The sequence below is a fragment of the Bos grunniens genome, chromosome 13 (genome assembly GCF_055505025.1).
Source record: "Bos grunniens cultivar Pamir isolate PY7600 chromosome 13, Bosgru_T2T1.0, whole genome shotgun sequence".
Taxonomy (NCBI): domain Eukaryota; kingdom Metazoa; phylum Chordata; class Mammalia; order Artiodactyla; family Bovidae; genus Bos; species Bos grunniens.
Genome location: NC_141177.1, coordinates 65,768,358 through 65,786,789, shown reverse-complemented (window position 1 = coordinate 65,786,789; position 18,432 = coordinate 65,768,358). Strand labels below are relative to the sequence as shown.

Below are 18,432 nucleotides of genomic sequence, written 5' to 3'. Positions count from 1 at the left end.
AAGTTTTATATGTTTGCTTGTATAATGTGTAAGTTTTCAACATTATAAGGGAATTCCCTGGCAGTCCAAGGGATGAGACTCCATGCTTCCACTGCAGGGGGCAGGGGTTCAGTTCCTGATTGGGAAATAAGATCCTGTATGCTGCATGGCATGGCCAAAAGACAAAAATAAAAAAAGAAGTGACAGGACACACATTTGGCTACCTTAAAGAAGTATATAAAAGATGTGGAAATAGATATGTTTTCCCCCATATCTTCAAAGAATACAGTGTTATGCCCTGTACAGTCAAAGGAGAGAACCAGACATAAAGGAAAATGGTCAGATGTTCTGAGGATAACTCTCAACACTCCCTTTGCCAAGGGACAGTCCTGGTGCCTCTCCTATCGAGAACCTCTCCATTTCATTAATTCCTTTATAAAGGCAGTGAGAACAAAAAACAAGTACCACCTACCTCTCCCTCTCCTAATGTTAGAGAACTCCTCACTTTCTCCAGCCCGTTTCTCGCGGTGCGGGGCTCCACTGTTACTCCCGCCGTCCTCTCCCCCACGCTTTACTTCACCTTTGCCTTCAACCGCTGCGCCCTGCATGTCCTCAGGGCTGCCGTTCCCAGGAAGTCCTTGAACAGCTTCAGGAAAACCAGAACTTTCCAACGGTTGACTGGGATTACCACCCAAGTAATAGGAAAATGGTCCATTGTTTGATATAAAGCCGTCTAAAGACTACAAATGGAAAACAGTTATACATCACCAAGTTCTTATGACAACTGAAGAATTACTGGCTTTATAAAGTGGGTTTTTTTTTAATATTATCATAGAAAATATTATTTTTCTAAAAAATGTCAACTCATTTTCTGCCTCCCATCTGCAGGGAAGAAATGGGATGGAGATGATTCATCTATGAGCAAAGAACTGAGATACTTGGCAATGAACTGTTCTCATGAGTCATTCATCCAAGAAACATTTAAATACCTAGAGTTAATGTGTTCAAAAAGCACTGTGACAACATTGTAAATCAATTATACCTCAATAAAGTTAAAAATAATGAATTAATGAAGTTAAAAATTAAATAAATTGAAAATAATTTTAGAAGGAACTGTGTTAGAATATGGGTGAGGAAGACTGGGGGGTGGGATATATAAACAACAAGCATAAATACAACTGTCAAAACCACCTTAGCTGTTACCAGGAAAAGTTGTCAAAAAGGAAAAATAAAATTCAGGTACTTTAATGGTTTTTCCAAAGTTCGCTTTCAATACCAAATCTTAATTAACTGACATTTTAAAAAGTATTTCCACTCAAAATTTTAGTCTAATACATCAACATGAAGAACAGATTTATTTAAAGTTATTCAATCTTCTTGACTGTTAATGTCTCAGACATAGCATAAGGACTAGCATAAGGAATTCACCTTCTGACTCCCATCTCACCTCTCTCAGAATATTTATAAATGTAAATACATTATAAATTATAATATTTAAATATTTTGAATAGTCAGAAATTTTATATATTTTTAAACTCACAAAAAAACAAAATATAAATGTTTAAACATTTTACAGGTATGTTTTCAAAGTGGTGAAAAGCATACACATCTGTTATTAGCAGAAGTTATGCATGGAATTTGAATATATCACTTTGAAAACTTACCAATTAAAAAAATGTTATTTTTACCTCTTCTTGCCCAAATTGCTCCATGGAATCACAGTAAACTTCACTGTCTGAATCACTTGTCAAATGCTGAATTCCTGAAATATCTTCAACATGATCACTGTTTACATCTAAATATAAACAAATGTCCAGGTAGAATAGTTATTCTAATTGAATAAAAATGCATTTCATTTTCAAAACTTATTGGCTCTATATTATTTTCATATTGGGATAGAAATATGAAAGTTGATTTATTTTAACTTACCAAAAATTTAAATTCAATCTAATTTTATGTAAAAAGATTACAAAGTATTTTATCATGGAATTTTACAAAGACACTGTCCAGATCAAGCTCATAAAAACCTAATAACACGTAAGAAAAAAACTGACTACCTGCTAGGGCCCTAAATCTGGGATGCAACCATGCATATTTGGTTGTTATATTAAGAAATGGTATTTCTTGGTTTCTTGAGTGAACTGCAGCAATGTCAATAATTCACTGTATATATGCCGCTGCTGCTGCTGCTGCTAAGTCGCTTCAGTTGTGTCCAACTCTGTGCGACCCCATGGACTGCAGCCCACCAGGCTCCCCCGTCCCTGGGATTCTCAAGGCAAGAATACCGGAGTGGGTTGCCATTTCCTTCTCCAATGCATGAAAGTGAAAAGTGAAAGTGAAGTCGCTCAGTCGTGTCCGACTTAGCGATCCCATGGCCAGCAGCCTACCAGGCTCCTCCGTCCATGGGGTTTTCCAGGCAAGAGTACTGGAGTGGGTTGCCATTGCCTTCTCCGACTGTATACATACTATATGCTCATCCCTAGAGCCCTAACTTATGAAAAGACTGTAACTTACCTTGCCGACTTGAGAACAAAAGTGTCATAAAATTAGAGTATGAGTTAAAAGAAACATCAGTAATAAAAGCAAAAATTTCCAAGATTTTAGTTTAAAATGCCATATAAAAACACAATAAAAAATGTCTCAAGAAAAATGTAAGCCCCAGCCCTAATTCAGTCTTTCAAAGAGATAACCCTTATAACAGTAATAAACCCTAAGATGTTATTCATAAGAGGTTTTTTAAAATTCTCAGCTACTCCTAAATATCTTAAAATTACTAAGAGTATTTTATTCATAAGCAAGAAGCCAGAGAAACAAATTTTGATGGGGACAGTACCTTGGTGAACGAAGACAACAGTTTTTCCAGTTTGCTCCAAGTTTTCATCTACAGATTTTACTTCCTCAGTGCATCGGCCATTCAGGGAAGGACTGGTATGAATGCTATTCTGTACGTCCTGCACAAAGCTGTCTTTATCATAGCCATTAGTGACAATGATTTCCAAATTCTTATGGTCTGCAGATTTCTTCATCATTTTCTTATCTGTCATGTAAAAAGGGAGAGATTCATAAAAGTTAACTGTAGGAAAACTTCTATACACTATGTTCTAATATTGGGTAGTCATTCCCCTAGCCTAAGATAATCCTTTGGAAGGGCTTCCTACTTGGATCAGGGAGATAGGGTGCTCTTTGAAAATGGGTTAATTATATGCTGAGAGCTCACCCAAACTGTTGGTTTCAAAACTGCTTCAGTTGCATGTGAATCTTCTCAAATCCCTTTCAAGAGTTACTCTCAAGGTTCTTTCACTCTCTCAGGCACAGGCAAATTGCTTTGAAACACGGTCAAACTAAGAGGTCTACATAGCCAATAAAAAGAGCCTTCAAAGAAGGTATTATTTGTCAGACTTTATTGGAAAGTGAAGGCAAAACTAAGCTGTATGGTTTGTTTTAGTGTCTTTCTGCCCCCCCTTTCTAAAACAATATCCTGAAGAATCACTGGTACTCTTCCTCACAAGGCCCCCCCAGTGCAATACCCCAGGATTCCAACATTCCCTGTTCATCAGAATCTCTGCTTGTATCCTATTCTCTGGAACCCATGCTATTCTTGACAAGATATTGAGGGTTTAACTTGTCTTCTCTCCTTGGTAACAATATGCATATTTATAAATGGAATACATTTCTAATGCAGCATTTCAGGCACTACATTTACAAGAGTGACCTATCCTTAGCCTTCAATTAACATCAGCCCACCTATGCTTAAGGCTGGCTGTCCCTGAACTTGTTGTGAACTTTCTGTGAAGCCTCTTGGTCCACAACAAACCTGGTTAGAGGTCAAGAGTCCAGACCCTCCACGTGCCCTGATCACAGACAATGCCAAGTTAGTCCACACCTCTCCACAGCCTTTCATCTTAGTTAATGCAAAGTGATCAGGCCATCGCCCAAAGATTACCGCTATCACGTGGTTCTGGTCTTTTCGGGTCTTCTTGGGCTGCTTCTTCCTCAGATTCAGCTCCACTATCACTGCTTTCAGCTTTACCATTAACAGTTTTGGCATTTGGAGTAGAAGCTAGAACATTACCAAGATCTAAAATACAAAATGACCGTTTCAACTTTATGCTGTAACACATAAACATGTTGTAATTTACAAATAATACCTTGTGTAATTCACAAATAATAAAATAATCTTGAAGTAAAAAGTTAGAATGTTAATATATAATTAACAGTATTTTCAACTATATATGTGTACATTACATATACACTGTACATATATATATGTACAATATATATACATTATATTAATTCCTCCAGTTCACAACAAAATGATAACACTATCTTAAATTCTTTCTAAACAAGGCAGAGGATAAATTATTTTAACACTGATCAAAATGTAAAGGTAAGAGATGAATGATCTTTATAAACAGTAAACAAAAAGACAGTTATTACATACATTAGAACGCTGAAAACAAACACCTTTGGCCCTAAAAGCACTCATGAATATTATGGTTGGACTGCATTAAAAAGTTTTTTTATCCTTTTATTACCTTTAGGGCTTCAGGTGCACAAATTACATTACTATGTGTTTACACAGTAAATGGAAAGTTAATCTTTTTTTTTTTAAGCATGAGTTTAAAAAAAGAAAAAGGATTAGTTAATGTGATCAATCACCTAAAAGGGACAAATTGTCCTATTACCCAAAGTCATACCTTTAGAGTAAATACATCAAAGGTTCTCAAACATTATCATGGATAGGAATCACCTGAGATCTAGTTAAAATGCAGGTTCTGAATTGGTAAATCTGGGGTAATCTAAGATTCTAGATTTCCATAAAGCTCCTATGTGATGCCAATGCTGATGGTTACTGGACGACATTCTGAGACACTGGGGATTATATTTCCATAACTCTGAGATATTGAAGACATCCTAAGTGGCTCTTGGCCAAAAACAGTGATCTTCCTCCACAAACATCTGGGCTTTATTTTCAATTATACAGGTCCCTTCTGGATGCTTCCATGCATCTCAAATAACCTATCAAATCTCCACTCATCTTTAACGGTCAGGCTTATAGCCTTATTTAAATCTCTCTAATCAGTAGCAGTAACAAGTAAAACTTCAACTCTATAGTCAACACTGAGCTCTATTCCCTCTCAGAGAATCATGATGATAACACATCTTTTGAATCTCCCTTACTCTGCCCCTGACAACCAGAAAAAATAAATAAATAAAAACTGACAATAAGTAAAATACAGAAACACCCACCACTCACAGGCACCTTCAACAAAGAAAGCAACAGGGAACCACCTAATCCCTCTCATCAAATGGATGTTTGTTAGAGAAACACCAGACAGCAACAAAAGCAGCCCCGTATCACCTGTGATGAGAGCTGCAGAAAGCATGAACAATTATTAATAAGAGCTACTCAACATCCAAAAATCAACATAGTACACCATGCTGCTGCCGCTGCCAAGTCGCTTCAGTCGTGTCCGACTCTGTGCGACCCCATAGACGGCAGCCCACCAGGCTCCCCCGTCCCTGGGATTCTCCAGGCAAGAACACTGGAGTGGGTTGCCATTTCCTTCTCCAATGCATGCAAGTGAAAAGTGAAAGTGAAGTTACTCAGTCGTGTCCGACTCCTAGCGACCCCATGGACTGCAGCCTGCCAGGCTCCTCTGTCCATGGGATTTGCCAGGCAAGAGTATTGGACTGGGGTGCCATTGCCTGCTCCCATAGTAGCCGACTAAAGGACAAAACCCACGTGATTATCACAATGGATGCAGAAAAGGCACTTGACAAAACCCAACACTCAACAATATAATACTGAAGACATTGAGAATATAAGAGAAATTTCTCAATCTGATCAAGGGCATTTATGAAAACTTACAACTAGAATCATACTCTATGTTGAAAGACTGAATGCTTTGTTCCTAAAACAAGGAACAAGACAAAGATGTACTATAAGTTCTACCTGGGGCTATCAGGCAAGAAAAACAAACAAAAGGCATCCAGATTGGAAAGGAAGAAGTAAAATGGCCTCTGTTTGCAAATGACATACTCTCATACACAGAAAATGCTAAGTAATCTACCAAAAAATCTATTAGAAATAATAAATGGTTCAGTAAGGTTGTAAGATACAAGATCAATACACAAAAATCAATGTATTTCTACAAACTACCAATAAATAATCCAAAAATGAAATTAAAAGAGTCAATTTACAATAGCTGCAAAAAGAATAAAATAACTAGCCACACATTTGACCAAAGATAGTGTAAGAACTATACACTGCAAATGATAGTACATTGTTGAAAGAAATTAAAGAAGATCTAAAGAAACGGATTGGAAGGTAATATTGTTGAGCTGACCATACTCCCCTAAATGATCTATAATTCATTATAATCCCTAACAAAATCTCAGCTAGGCAGTTTTCTAAAAATTGACAAGCTAATTCTGAAATGCATAGGGAAATGCAAGGAATCAAGAACCGGCAAAATAATTTTGAAAAAAGAACAAAGTTGGAAAGCTCTTTCCTGATTTCAAAACTTAATATGTATGTTCTGAAAAAGCCCATGTGACATAGATAATCTGTTCTACTTGACCTACTTTTAATAAGAACAAAAAGAACTACTTAATAAGATTCTTTAAAAAAAAAAAACATAAAAAATTCAAAGATTACAAACTGTCTTGCAATTTGGCAATATCTTACAAAAGTGGACACCCATCAAACACTCATAATTTGTGACTTAGCAATTATTATTTCTAATATAATTTATTACTTATATAGTTCCACCTATGTAAAATGACATTTGTACATGGTTACTTTCACCAGCAAGCTTTGAAGATCAGAAGAGAAAACAATCTAAATTCCTTTAGAGTGGCACAGGTTAAATAAATTATGGTGTAGGTCCACATCCCTCATAATCCTTGGATCTAGATATGATTTGAAATCCAGAGTTTTCTAACTTTGCAATGGTCATATACTGTATATAATGTATATTATACAATACCTTCAAGAGAGTCTAAGGCAGCTCTCACAAAAAAATTTTAAAAAATAATATTTTTACAGCAAAACATGAAAGTGAAGTCACTCAGTCGTGTCTGACTCTTTACAACCCCATGGACTGTAGCCTACCAGGCTCCACCATCCATGGGATTTTCCAGGCAAGAATACTGGAGTGGGTTGCCATTTCCTTCTCCAAGAGATATTCCCAACCCAGGGATTGAACTCGGGTCTCCCACATGGTAGGCATTGTAGACAGGCACTTTACCGTCTGAGCCAAAAACATAGTAATAGGCAAAATTAGAATAAAAACTTAAAATAGCCTCATGTCATTTCAGATCAAGGTTTGCTCCTCCTATACATATTAGGACAAGTTTTTCTGCCAAATGGGTTAACAAAAAAGCTTTATCAAGCCTTTCGAAATTTTTAATTATAGCTAAGGGATTATGGATCTGAGACGTCATTATCTGAAACTTCATTATTTTTTTCAACATTTGCCTCTGGCTGTAGGCTGGACACAGCCAAAGCAGGTCCAGAGTTATTCCCTTCTGCATCCTACCAACACACTTCAGAGAAAGAAAACACTGATAGTCTTTTCTGACTTGAGTAAGTATTAAATACAAAGAAGGTAATTTGTTAATGCTTGACCCCTCGAGTAGACAAATCAGATACAGAGGGTGTGGTACTGAGTCATACACAGTAAAAATTACCATCAGTTATGATGGTAGACACAATCTGCAGGCCTCATGACAGGACAGAAAGATTATCATTTCCATCAATTAGTAAAAGATGGAATGGGATGCCAGGGAAAAAGAAAGTAAGGATGGCCAAGCTGATTTTTATTTAAAACATACATGACTGTCATTTAAAATGACTCTTACTGGCTCATTTCACTCTGCTTTCTAAAACAATTTGAAGAGCAAATGTTGACAGTTAATACCAGCAAATCTGCAGAATATTCAGCTCCTTCTAGTACATAAAAGATAAGCCTTTCAATTCTTTACTGAGAACATGAAAACAGAATTCTAAAAAAAAAATGACAAGTGAGGTGAATTCACTGACGTCTTGTTTTAAATGCTCTAAAACTCCAGCTACACTAAAGTTAAACCATACTATAAACATAATCACTTAAAATTAGCTAGCAAGTCATTTCAGCCATAGCACTGCTAATACAATTCATAAAGCAAACAGAAAATATAAAAAATGAATCATAAAATCAAAACCATGAATTCTGTTACAATTCTGTATACAAATGAACCATCTGTCATATTTTAATAACTCAGGGTTAAAAATTAGGGTTTATAATATTTTGGAACTTGGTACAATGCATTTGCTTAGAAAAAAAACTCTTGAGTGAAAAGCTCGTTAAGTTATATAAATTTGTGCAGAATTCTTCTGACATGTAAATTTTGAACAAAAGTTTCACATGGAAAAAAAAAAAAAGTTTCACATGGATTTCATTTATTCCTACCTTCTAAGCATTTAGAGATTTTCTCCAGTCGGACTGGCATGTGAAAGTGAAAAAAAAATTAGACATATAAATATTAATACACACATAATATATCAATCGCTGAATGAAAAACTAGGTCAAAGAGCCCAACCTGAGGTTAAATCAGAACTTCTGCCACTTTTTTTGTCTTCTACAATTTCATAAAATGGACCAATGACATGTAGCAGTTCTTCAACTTTTTCAGTCATCGGCATAGTTTCGAGAATCTGTAATGAAACGAAACAAATCTTGTGAAAACCAACTACTAATGTGATCCACGCTAGGACCAAATAATATATTTATAATTTACTTACTGATAAACTTTGAGAAGAAATTTACAGACTCCTCGAAGTATCTATGTTAATTACATATATTAATGTATATACTACCCTAAAAAAATTTCAGGCTACGATTTAAAAGCGTTCTCATTTTGAAAACTACTTTACATAAACTTCGTGTAAAATTTTACATGATAACCTATATATTGTGCATTAAACACTAAAGGCACTAATGTAAAATAAAATAAGAAACTGTGGGACTAAAGTGAAATTCTTGTGTCCAGTATTTAAAAAGGTACTTAAGGAAGGCAGGAAATGGTAACCACTTTCAGACACCTTCATAACTATGGGCCAATTTAGAATCATCAGAGTTAAAAGGCAAGGTAAATTAAATGAAAAAGCATTCAAATAAATAGTCATAAGCTGGTGACTGACAAATTATTTCTATATGTGGAATTTTTTAAATTTATTTTTAATTGGAGGATAATTTCTTTACAATATTCTGTTGGTTTCTGCCATACATCAACATGAATCAGCCATAGATATACATATGTCCCCTTTCTCTTAAATCTCCCTCCCACCTCCTACCTATATATGGAATATTTTACAGGTATTAAAAAGTCTAAGATTAGTTCTGTGTGTGCTGATTGGGAAAATACCTATAATTTTTTTTTACAGGCAGAAAGCTAGTTGCTGCACAGTATGTTTAATATGGTACCACTATCGGTTTCCTTTCCACTTTTAAATAACAGGATATAAATGTGTACATATATATATATATCTTTTCTGTATCAATCTACAAAACATAATTAAAATTACCACTCAAGAATTAAAATGGAGGGAATAAGGAAAGATCATAACAAAATTTTAAGGAAAAAAAGAAAAGAATGGTATCAAGCCAAAGCTGTAGATTATCTTTCTCTCTGCTTTTGAAAGGCTCCTTTGTTGTTCTACTGATACAGTTAACAACCAAAAGAACTAAGCTCTGACCTCTGTTACAGATAAACAAAGTCCACCAAATAAAACTGAAAATGTAACAAAGTCCACAACTCTGAGCAGTGTAGAAGAGATTACACCAAAGCAAATCAGTCTGAATCTACCAAATAAAGACTACTACTAAGAGATTAATACTGTCGAAGCACCGGCAAAAACTATTCCTTTTTACAGATTTTCTTTATGTTCCAAGGTTATTTTACATTCTCAGACAAATCTAGATTTCACAACTTCTGATCTATCACAACATACAAATATTCCTTTATAAAAAGGCATTAAGATCATCTTTAAAATGACAATTAAAATGATTTCATCAAATTGCTTCTGGAAGAGCTAATTAATAAAGAATGCCCTCCTTACTAGTTACCAGACAAACTAAAAGCATCCTTATCTTATTCTCCTTCTGAAGAATTTTTGCACATAAAAAATCTTGTTAGTAAGAAATCTACTGATAGGAACATCTCAATTAATGAGTCAACACTTGTATGAGAACACTGTTGGGCAGTTTTATTACCTATTTCTCATTAAAAGTTTCAAAGCAGAAAAAATGTTTTAAAGACAGTCCAGGTAAGTCCCAGACTCCTGAGAAAGGGAAATCAATATTTTAAAAGGTTCCTATTCATATACTTTCTGCAAAAGTCAACTATAGAGAAAGACAGGAAAGATGAAAAAAGAAAACAAAATACCATGTCACGATGTGATGTACCTTCAAGAAAAAACTGCACCTTAAGATGAACTTTGATACAGATAAAGCCTTGATAAACTCAATAATCTCAGAGAAGGCAATGGCACCCCACACCAGTACTCTTGCCTGGAAAACCCCATGGATGGAGGAGCCTGGTGGGCTGCAGTCCATGGGGTTGCTAGGAGTCAGACAGGACTGAGGACTTCACTTTCACTTTTCACTTTCAAGCATTGGAGAAGGAAATGGCAACCCACTCCAGTGTTCTTGCCTGGAAAATCCCAGGGACGGGAGAGCCTGTTGGGCTGCCGTCTATGGGGTCGCAGAGAGTCGGACACGACTGAAGTGACTTAGCAGCAGCAAAGTCAATAATCTAGATTCTATATTCTAATGTAATACAATCTCCTTGTTTCTTAAAACAAAGCAGTTAATTAGACTGATATAAAAATTAAGGCGGCCCTGAAAAGTTTTATTTTCTATTATGAATTACTTTCCCTACCTTTTTCATTTCTTCAACATAAGCAATCATGGCTTCCTCTTTGGTCATATCACCCAAAGAACTCCACGCATCCCTAGAAATGAAGATACCCAAATAACAACAGAAAGACACCTGATTTCAATTGCTTAGAATACAATTTACAGTTACTGCTATAGGGTCATTAATTTAAAATAGGCTTTACTTAAAGCTATTAATACAAACATTAACATGTTTCCAAAGGATCTCTTTAAATGCACCAAACTTGAAGAAAAATATCACTGAGCAAAATGGAAAATTGAGTAGTATCTAAAACTTTATTAATAAGTATAAAATATATATAAATATATATATCATAGATTACAGAGACCACATTATACAGACTACAGGCCACAGACACTATACACTGTTGATGATTATTTGCTAAAAACTCTTTAAAGTCTTTATCATTATAAAGAACACTGACAAAAATGAACATTTTTAGAAAATTTTACAAGCATTGTCACAGTCAGGTTTCAAATGAACAGAAGTTTTGGTTAATTTAAATAAGAGTCTAACTTAGACACTTGAAAAATGGAAACGTTTTCTTCTAAAAAAAAATGAAAATGTGAGAGACAAGAAAAATTTAGTCTTAGATGATGAGAAGAGCCTTTGAAATTTTTGCCTAAAATGAAAACCTCTCTTTTTAGAAGTATTTTCCAGAAGCAGTTTAACTCCACCAAAGGTCAATTCTGAGGAAAATCATTAATAAATAAATTTTCCTCAAACGGTTTAAAAACCATATTGCTGTTACCTTTAAGCTAGTATCTTAGGACTTTTCAAAAAGATCTTAGAGGAAAGTACAGAACTAAGAAATCCTCAAAGGAGTTTAAGGACTTTCAGTACAGGGTGAACTTAGCCATCAAAACATATGGCTCTTAAGACTTACTCTGCCAGTTAGCAATACTCTATTCCTGACTTACATGATGTATGGTCATGATATTCTGTTTAAGAACGTCAAATGTTGGTCTGTTGGAAACATGGCAGAGGTATTTTGTGATTCTGTTAAATATATTAAAAATCAAATTTCTATTCAAGTACGGTGGGACAGGAGTGATAGCTGAGATAAAAAGTAAGCCAGAACCTGAGTCATGCTCCTAGTTACTTATTATCTTAAAGGCTTGAAGCAAACCATGTCACCTGACAAGCCAAAGTCAGCCTTTTTCTTGGTAGGTAAAAGCAGCAGGAGAGTTTGTTTTTTTTAAATGCAGTTTGTGAGACAGTCTTGGCATAATAAAAAGAAAAAAAAATTCCATAAAGAAAAAGACTAACTGAAAATGCTTTTTATCTTTGCTACACCCACCTCTTGTGGTTTTATTGTTTTTCTCTCTTCCCCAAGACCTTCCTATTTGTGTGAAATTGTGTTGGAGCACATGGAAGATAAAAATGGATCCAACACTTGGAAAACTTTATGCACAGAATAATACATAACCACATAAATAACAGTCATATGACAATTATGTTATTAAACTTAAAAATTCTTTCATAGCTTTCTTCATAAAATTACCATTTGTATCTTCCAACAGGATCCCAGAAGCCAGGCTTTGACAGTTTACAAGGTCCTTCAGTTGCCTGCTTATAGAAGCTATAGAACTTGAGCATCATTTCATTTGTTGGCTGGAATGAACCTGTTGAAAACATACATTAAGTAAGACCACTTGGAGAATACAATTGATCATTTAATGCAATAAATTAGCTAAGCTATACTAATAGTGATTTTTTAATACTTCATTAATAGTCCAAACTATTCCTATTTTACAGCAACAAAAGTTATGGCTCAGTTTCTTTATTCCTTTGATTTAAAAATAAAATTCCCTGGCTACCCAGTAGTTAGAATGCAATTCAGGGGACACAGGTTTGATCCCTGTTTGGGGAACTAAGATCCCACATAACACATAGCGTGGGCCAAATCAAAAAACTCTGAGATTTTACACTTTCATAACATTGTCCAGCAATTCAATAAATAAAAGAATAAAGGAACAAATATGCTATAAGTGTAACGAAAATAATTGGTAAATGTCACTTAAAAAAACAAAATATAGAAAAACTGTATCATGCAACTATAATTAAGGTATTTTTATCCAAAAATTGTGACAAATCACACTGACTAGAATAAATGAAAAAGTGAAATATATACTCTGCTAACTCAAATTGCAACAGCAAGAGATTCAACTTCTTTTGATTTCCGATTTCTCGATGGATTACAAAGTTGGGCTACAGCCAACCAGCATGTACTGTGGTAGAAAAAGAATTAATCCAATATGAAATACGTTTCTCATTTCCTACCTCCATAGTTTTTAGACACATCAGTTTTTTAAGGATCAGACTTCATACATGTTTCTAGCATATCAGGAAACATTTTTATATTTAAAAATTTCAAATTGTTTGAATTAATGCTGTAAGTTGCAATACTATTTAACAACAGAGAAAAACTAGAATATAAATGTTTTATAATAACAAGCTAAATAATTTTGATACACATATATGACAGGATTATTTATAACTACTGCCCTTAAAAATGTTGCTGTCTTTTGTGTACTAATATGGAATTACGTTCAGGCCATAAATGGAAAGGTTATAGACAATTTTATTGTCTCATTCCATCTTCAAAAAATAAATATATATGCAAATGTATTAGTTGTACATGTGTGTGTAAGATCCAGCTTGTATTCATGCATGTGTGATCTAGATATATACATATCAAATTATTCTTACTGAATATCTCTGGGACTTAGAAATGGGGAATGAGGCAACTTTCACTTGCACTATTTTTATATTACAAAGTACGTGTTATTTTGTAATAAAATTTAAAATACAGAAAATAAAGACAAGTAGAAATCATTTAAAAATTTACTGTAGAAAAATATTAAAAATAGCATGAAAAATGCTTCATGATCTACTATGAAATGAGAACAAAACAGCAGTTTAAAACAGCATAACCAGCACAATCCATTTCTGCAAAATAAATACCTACATACTTAAAAAGCAGAGTAGAAGGAAACACATCAAAATGTTAAAAGAGGATATAGCTAGATCATAGGCATATAGATTACTTCTAGTTTCTTTTTGCTCATTTTTATTTTTTCAAAATTTACATTTAGTGTATATTACTTTTATTCCAAAATTTATAATAAAATTAAAACTGTAAAAATATTTTTAAAACTTCATAGATTGCATAATAAGCTGATAACATGTAGTTATCGAAAGCTAACAGTTTATACACATTGTAATTGAATTGTAATTTAAAATTACAAAACAGACAAGCTGAGAGCTGATGGTTCAGATTTGGCCAGGAATACATAATTAATTCCAAAATTACAATAATCACTAAGTACACACAACATGCTCATTTAAGAATATCCATTAGATAGAGTGCTTCAGTGATACAGTTTTTACACAGCAGAGGGGGAAAAATGGAGAAACTATAGTTTAAAATGGTTACCTATTTCACTAACACAAACCCAAATATAAAACACCAAAAACTTCATCTCATAATATCTTTAAAAAAAAAAAAAAAATATCTTTAGTAAGTCAATCAACTGAGATTTAAAAGTTTATCGGTTAAGGTGACTAACATATACATTAGGTTACAACAAAAACGAATAACATATACTGAATGTATCCTGTGTATAAGACACTGGATAAAGTATAATCTCTGTCCTCAAGGTGCTCATGCATAATATATTTGATATATATGTGTTTAAAATACTATATAAGAAAACTAATTTCTAAAGGCCAAGAGTATACCAAACAAGATGCTATAGGATTCTTCATAACTTTATACCATAATAAAGATTAAGCAACAAGAAACAAAAAACTGTAAGTTTATTTGCAAAATAATCCAGGACAGATGACATAACTTAAAAGTTTTACTATAAAAATAATTAGTGATTCATTATAACAACAGTTCTGTTTCAATTATTATCAATTTCATTTCAGGGAATAATAGTACAGTACTGAACACTGCCTAACTCTGTTGCCATTTGGCAGAGGTTCTTGACTTTGCAATATCTTCTTAAACGTTATAAAATACAAACTGTATACTTACATGGATTTCCTAATAAGCAATACATGATCCTAGTAAAGATAGCAAACTATCACCAAGTCTATCCTATCAAATCTCAAGAAGTATAAAAACACGTGTTTTAGAAATAAAGATGACGGTACCATTTAAACAAAACTCTTAGCATCATGTCTTCCTATAAACTCTCTCAATCAGACGTTTTAAAAATCAATACCTAAGTTCCTGTTATTTCTTTACATTTTGTTCATTCACTCTTCTCTTTCAATCCCTCATGTGTCCTCCGATATGATGTTTGCAGATTACGAAAGCAAACTTATTTTATGTATAATTGTTTTCAAAACCTTTTTATCTGCACTTAATGAATGTTTGTTAACAGTACTGAACTTAGCCCAATGATTTACTGAACTTAGCCCAATGGATTACTTAGCCCAATGATCATGAAAATAGTGACCATGACATTAAATACTGTAGTAATGCAGTAGTGTTGTATTCAGTTAGTTTTACACTCTGGCACAATGATAGCACTTAAAAGCATCATTTTAAAAATATAAGTTTACTGTGAAAGATAATTCATATAATGCAGAAAGGTAAGTGAAAAGTCAAAGTCCCCCTCTTCAAGCCTTTCCACAGGGGGAAAAAAAAAAAATCTGAATAATGGCCTTAAACTTCCCAACATTTGTCAAAGACATACAATTACAAGTTCAAAAAGCTCTGCAAAATCCTGAACAGCATAAACAGGAAGAAAACCATACCAAGACAGGTCATAATCAAACCACATAGAGAAAAATCTTGACAAAAAGTCAGAAAAATGACAGGCCAAATATCAAAGAACAACTCCAATGACTTTTCAGCTAAGTGGCCAGACTCCAAATGAGTGCAAAAGAGAGAACACTAGGACAACGAAAACAGTTTTTTTTTTAAAGCAGTAAATATTTACCCACTTTTTAAATAAGAGAAATCGTTTTACATGCGAATACAGTGGTTCTTTTCCTTTCTTTTCCTTCATATGAAAAGTTTTCAGAAAGTAGACTTTATGAGTATGCGACCCCGGGCATCTCTATCCTAGATTTTATTTTACCATACCCAAACCGCAGTCATTAAGTGACAAGATTTTTCAACAATACCAACTACTTAAGATCTGGATACTGTATCTGTTTCAGGCTTGAAAGATCAGCAGGCAGTTAATTCACATCTGATACCTCCCTTCAACTGCATGCAGAAATCAAGGAAGAAAATAAGTAGGTTAAATAAGCAAGAACAGAAGCAGAAAGAAGGTTCAAGGAGGTGAGATTCAGAAAACTGGGGCCTCGGGCCTCTGCAGGAGGCTTCTTCAGCGGGGCCCAAGTGGACGTACCATTTTTCGGCAAGCTCTGTATCACCTTCACAGCCGCCTCAAACCGGGTTTCGTGAACGGATCTCGTGTCCGCCATCTCCAGCCGCCAGCGCCGGCCGCGGTCCCAAGGTCCGTCGCCTGGAATCAGGCAGCAGCAGCAGCACCAGCTTTCCCAGGAGCCTGCATGAAACTGAAACATGGAGCGCAGCCGCGGATCAACATTCCCGAAGGGAGGAGGACTCCAAAGCGCAGCTGGTCAGCTCCCCGTGGCCCTGCCCTCTCCAGGCCACACCGTCCGAGATGGCCCGGCTCCTTCCTCCTCCCCGGGGCGTGACCTACGCTGGGGAGGCCGGGCCCCCCGGACGGAAAAATAACTCACCGAGAGGAAGAGCATATCTAGCAGAAGGCGGAGGGGCCCAGGGCACCGGTGGTCGCGGTGCAGCCGTCCCACCCACAGGACCCTGGCGGAGCAGCCACACCCCCCATCTCGGCGAGGTCCGTCAGTCCGTCCGCGACCTCCAAGCAGCCCCGCCCCAGAGCTTTGGGGGTGGGGGCCCCACTCTCTGCTGCCGCCGCGCAGTAAACTCCACCCACCAGCCCGGCGGCTGCGGCGGTGACGCCTGCTGTTTGCCCCTCCCCGGAGGAGTTGGGCCGGAGAAGGCAGAAAAGGAGAGCAGGGAAACTGGATCGCTGGAGGGCCCTGGGATCGCTGTTTGAACAGGCCTGAGCGAAGTGTCCTTGCCAGCGCGACCGCCACGGGGTGCAGCGCGCGGGGTGGGGGGTTGGAGGGGGGTGCGCTGCGGGACAAAAAAAAAAAATGACTGTGGTCCCCAGCGTCTTAGGTTAAGGTTTGGAGAAAGGTGATGGGGCTTAAGCAAAGTGCTTTAGATCCAGAGAGGCTTGGTGCGAACCTTAAGTTCTGCCATTTAAAGTTCTGTGACCGACCTAGGGGCAAGTCACTTCGCCTCTCCCGATGGCACTCTTCCTAACACCGGTAGAGGAAAGGATTTAGGGATGTTGGGTGGAGGTGCTTAGTAGTGCTTGGCTCGCAGGCCTTCGACAGCTTTAGCCGCCCCGATACAAGGACATCTGAGCAACAACCAAAGGAGAGGGGGAGGTCGCCCGCTACTTAGACGGGGCGGGGGGAGGAAGAACACCTTCCCCGGCATCACCCCCCCGACTTCGAGCCCCAAGGAGCCGGGCACGGTGCCGCTCCAGCCCGCGCTAACGGGAGACAAGGCGTGGGTCAGGGGCGAACGAGGACAGGCGCGGCAGCCCTAGAAAGGGGTAGACCCCGGGCCTTCGCCTTCCTAGCGCATCGAACCGTATCGTCAGGCACCTAGGAAGCGGTCCCAGGCCCACAGTGGAGGCGCTGCTTTGGGTTTTGGGGAATGGAGCCCGGCGGCCCGGAAACCCCAAAGTCGCCAAGGTCCCTCTGTCAGTTCGGGATGGGTTAGGAGGGTGACTATTCCAAATCTACTCTTCCCCTGGAGCCGCAGTGCCAGCCTTTACCTTGATTCTGCGGGGGCAAGGCCTGTCCGTTAAGGTCCCCGATGCCCGCCCCTCGCCGTCCCCCACCCCCGCGGGCTTGTGGGAAATGTAGTCCCCTCTCCCGGCACTTCCGGACACCTCCCTCCCCCCGGCGGGAGTTCTCCCACCGGTTCCGGTTCGGTTTCTCGGTCCTGTAGACCCTGAAGCCGTAGGGCCGGAAATCCCGCCTTCCTATGTTCCTTCCAGAAACACTACATCCGCTTCCATCCGAAGGGAATCGACCCTCTGTGGTGTCTTTCGGAGGAATCCCGGTGGGACTGGACTTGATTCGAAGAACTGGGGTCTCATTACTTGCTCCTGATATTTACTAATTGAAGGCGGGAGGAGAAGGAGATGGCAGAGGGTGAGATGGCTGGATGGCATCACCGACTAGATGGACATGAGTCTGAGCAAGCTCGGGGAGTTTGGTGATGGACAGGGAGGCCTGGCGTTCTGCAGTCCATGGTGTCGCAAAGAGTCGGACACGACTGAGCGACTGAACTGAACTAATGTTTAGTAAACGTTGAGGTCGTTGCTGTTATGTTACCGTCTAGGTAATAAAGACTGCGGCTTACTGAGAGTCTGATAATACTTGCCAAGCGTATAACATATTCCAGAAACTCTG

At 37.2% G+C, this 18,432-nt stretch overlaps 1 protein-coding gene across 4 annotated transcripts in view; it reads right to left on the bottom strand.

Moving 5' to 3' along the window:
- Positions 1 to 17,987, bottom strand: part of ACBD5 (acyl-CoA binding domain containing 5) — a 31,650-nt gene extending 13,663 nt beyond the window's left edge. The window contains exons 1-10 of one of the 4 annotated variants that reach the window (XM_086334761.1): positions 17,790 to 17,987; positions 16,299 to 16,467; positions 12,428 to 12,548; positions 10,906 to 10,978; positions 8,566 to 8,680; positions 8,436 to 8,468; positions 3,923 to 4,057; positions 2,813 to 3,016; positions 1,668 to 1,774; positions 452 to 719 (exon numbers count right to left, since the gene is read on the bottom strand). In XM_086334761.1, coding sequence (XP_086190887.1) covers positions 452 to 719; positions 1,668 to 1,774; positions 2,813 to 3,016; positions 3,923 to 4,057; positions 8,436 to 8,468; positions 8,566 to 8,680; positions 10,906 to 10,978; positions 12,428 to 12,548; positions 16,299 to 16,374 — 1,132 coding nt within the window. In that variant the 5' untranslated portion in view covers positions 16,375 to 16,467; positions 17,790 to 17,987. Of the gene's footprint in view, positions 1 to 451; positions 720 to 1,667; positions 1,775 to 2,812; positions 3,017 to 3,922; positions 4,058 to 8,435; positions 8,469 to 8,565; positions 8,681 to 10,905; positions 10,979 to 12,427; positions 12,549 to 16,298; positions 16,468 to 16,656 lie in introns of all 4 variants that reach the window. The other 3 variants (XM_086334759.1, XM_086334762.1, XM_086334760.1) reach the window with 3 other exon arrangements.
- Between the last annotated feature and the right edge of the window lie 445 nt (positions 17,988 to 18,432).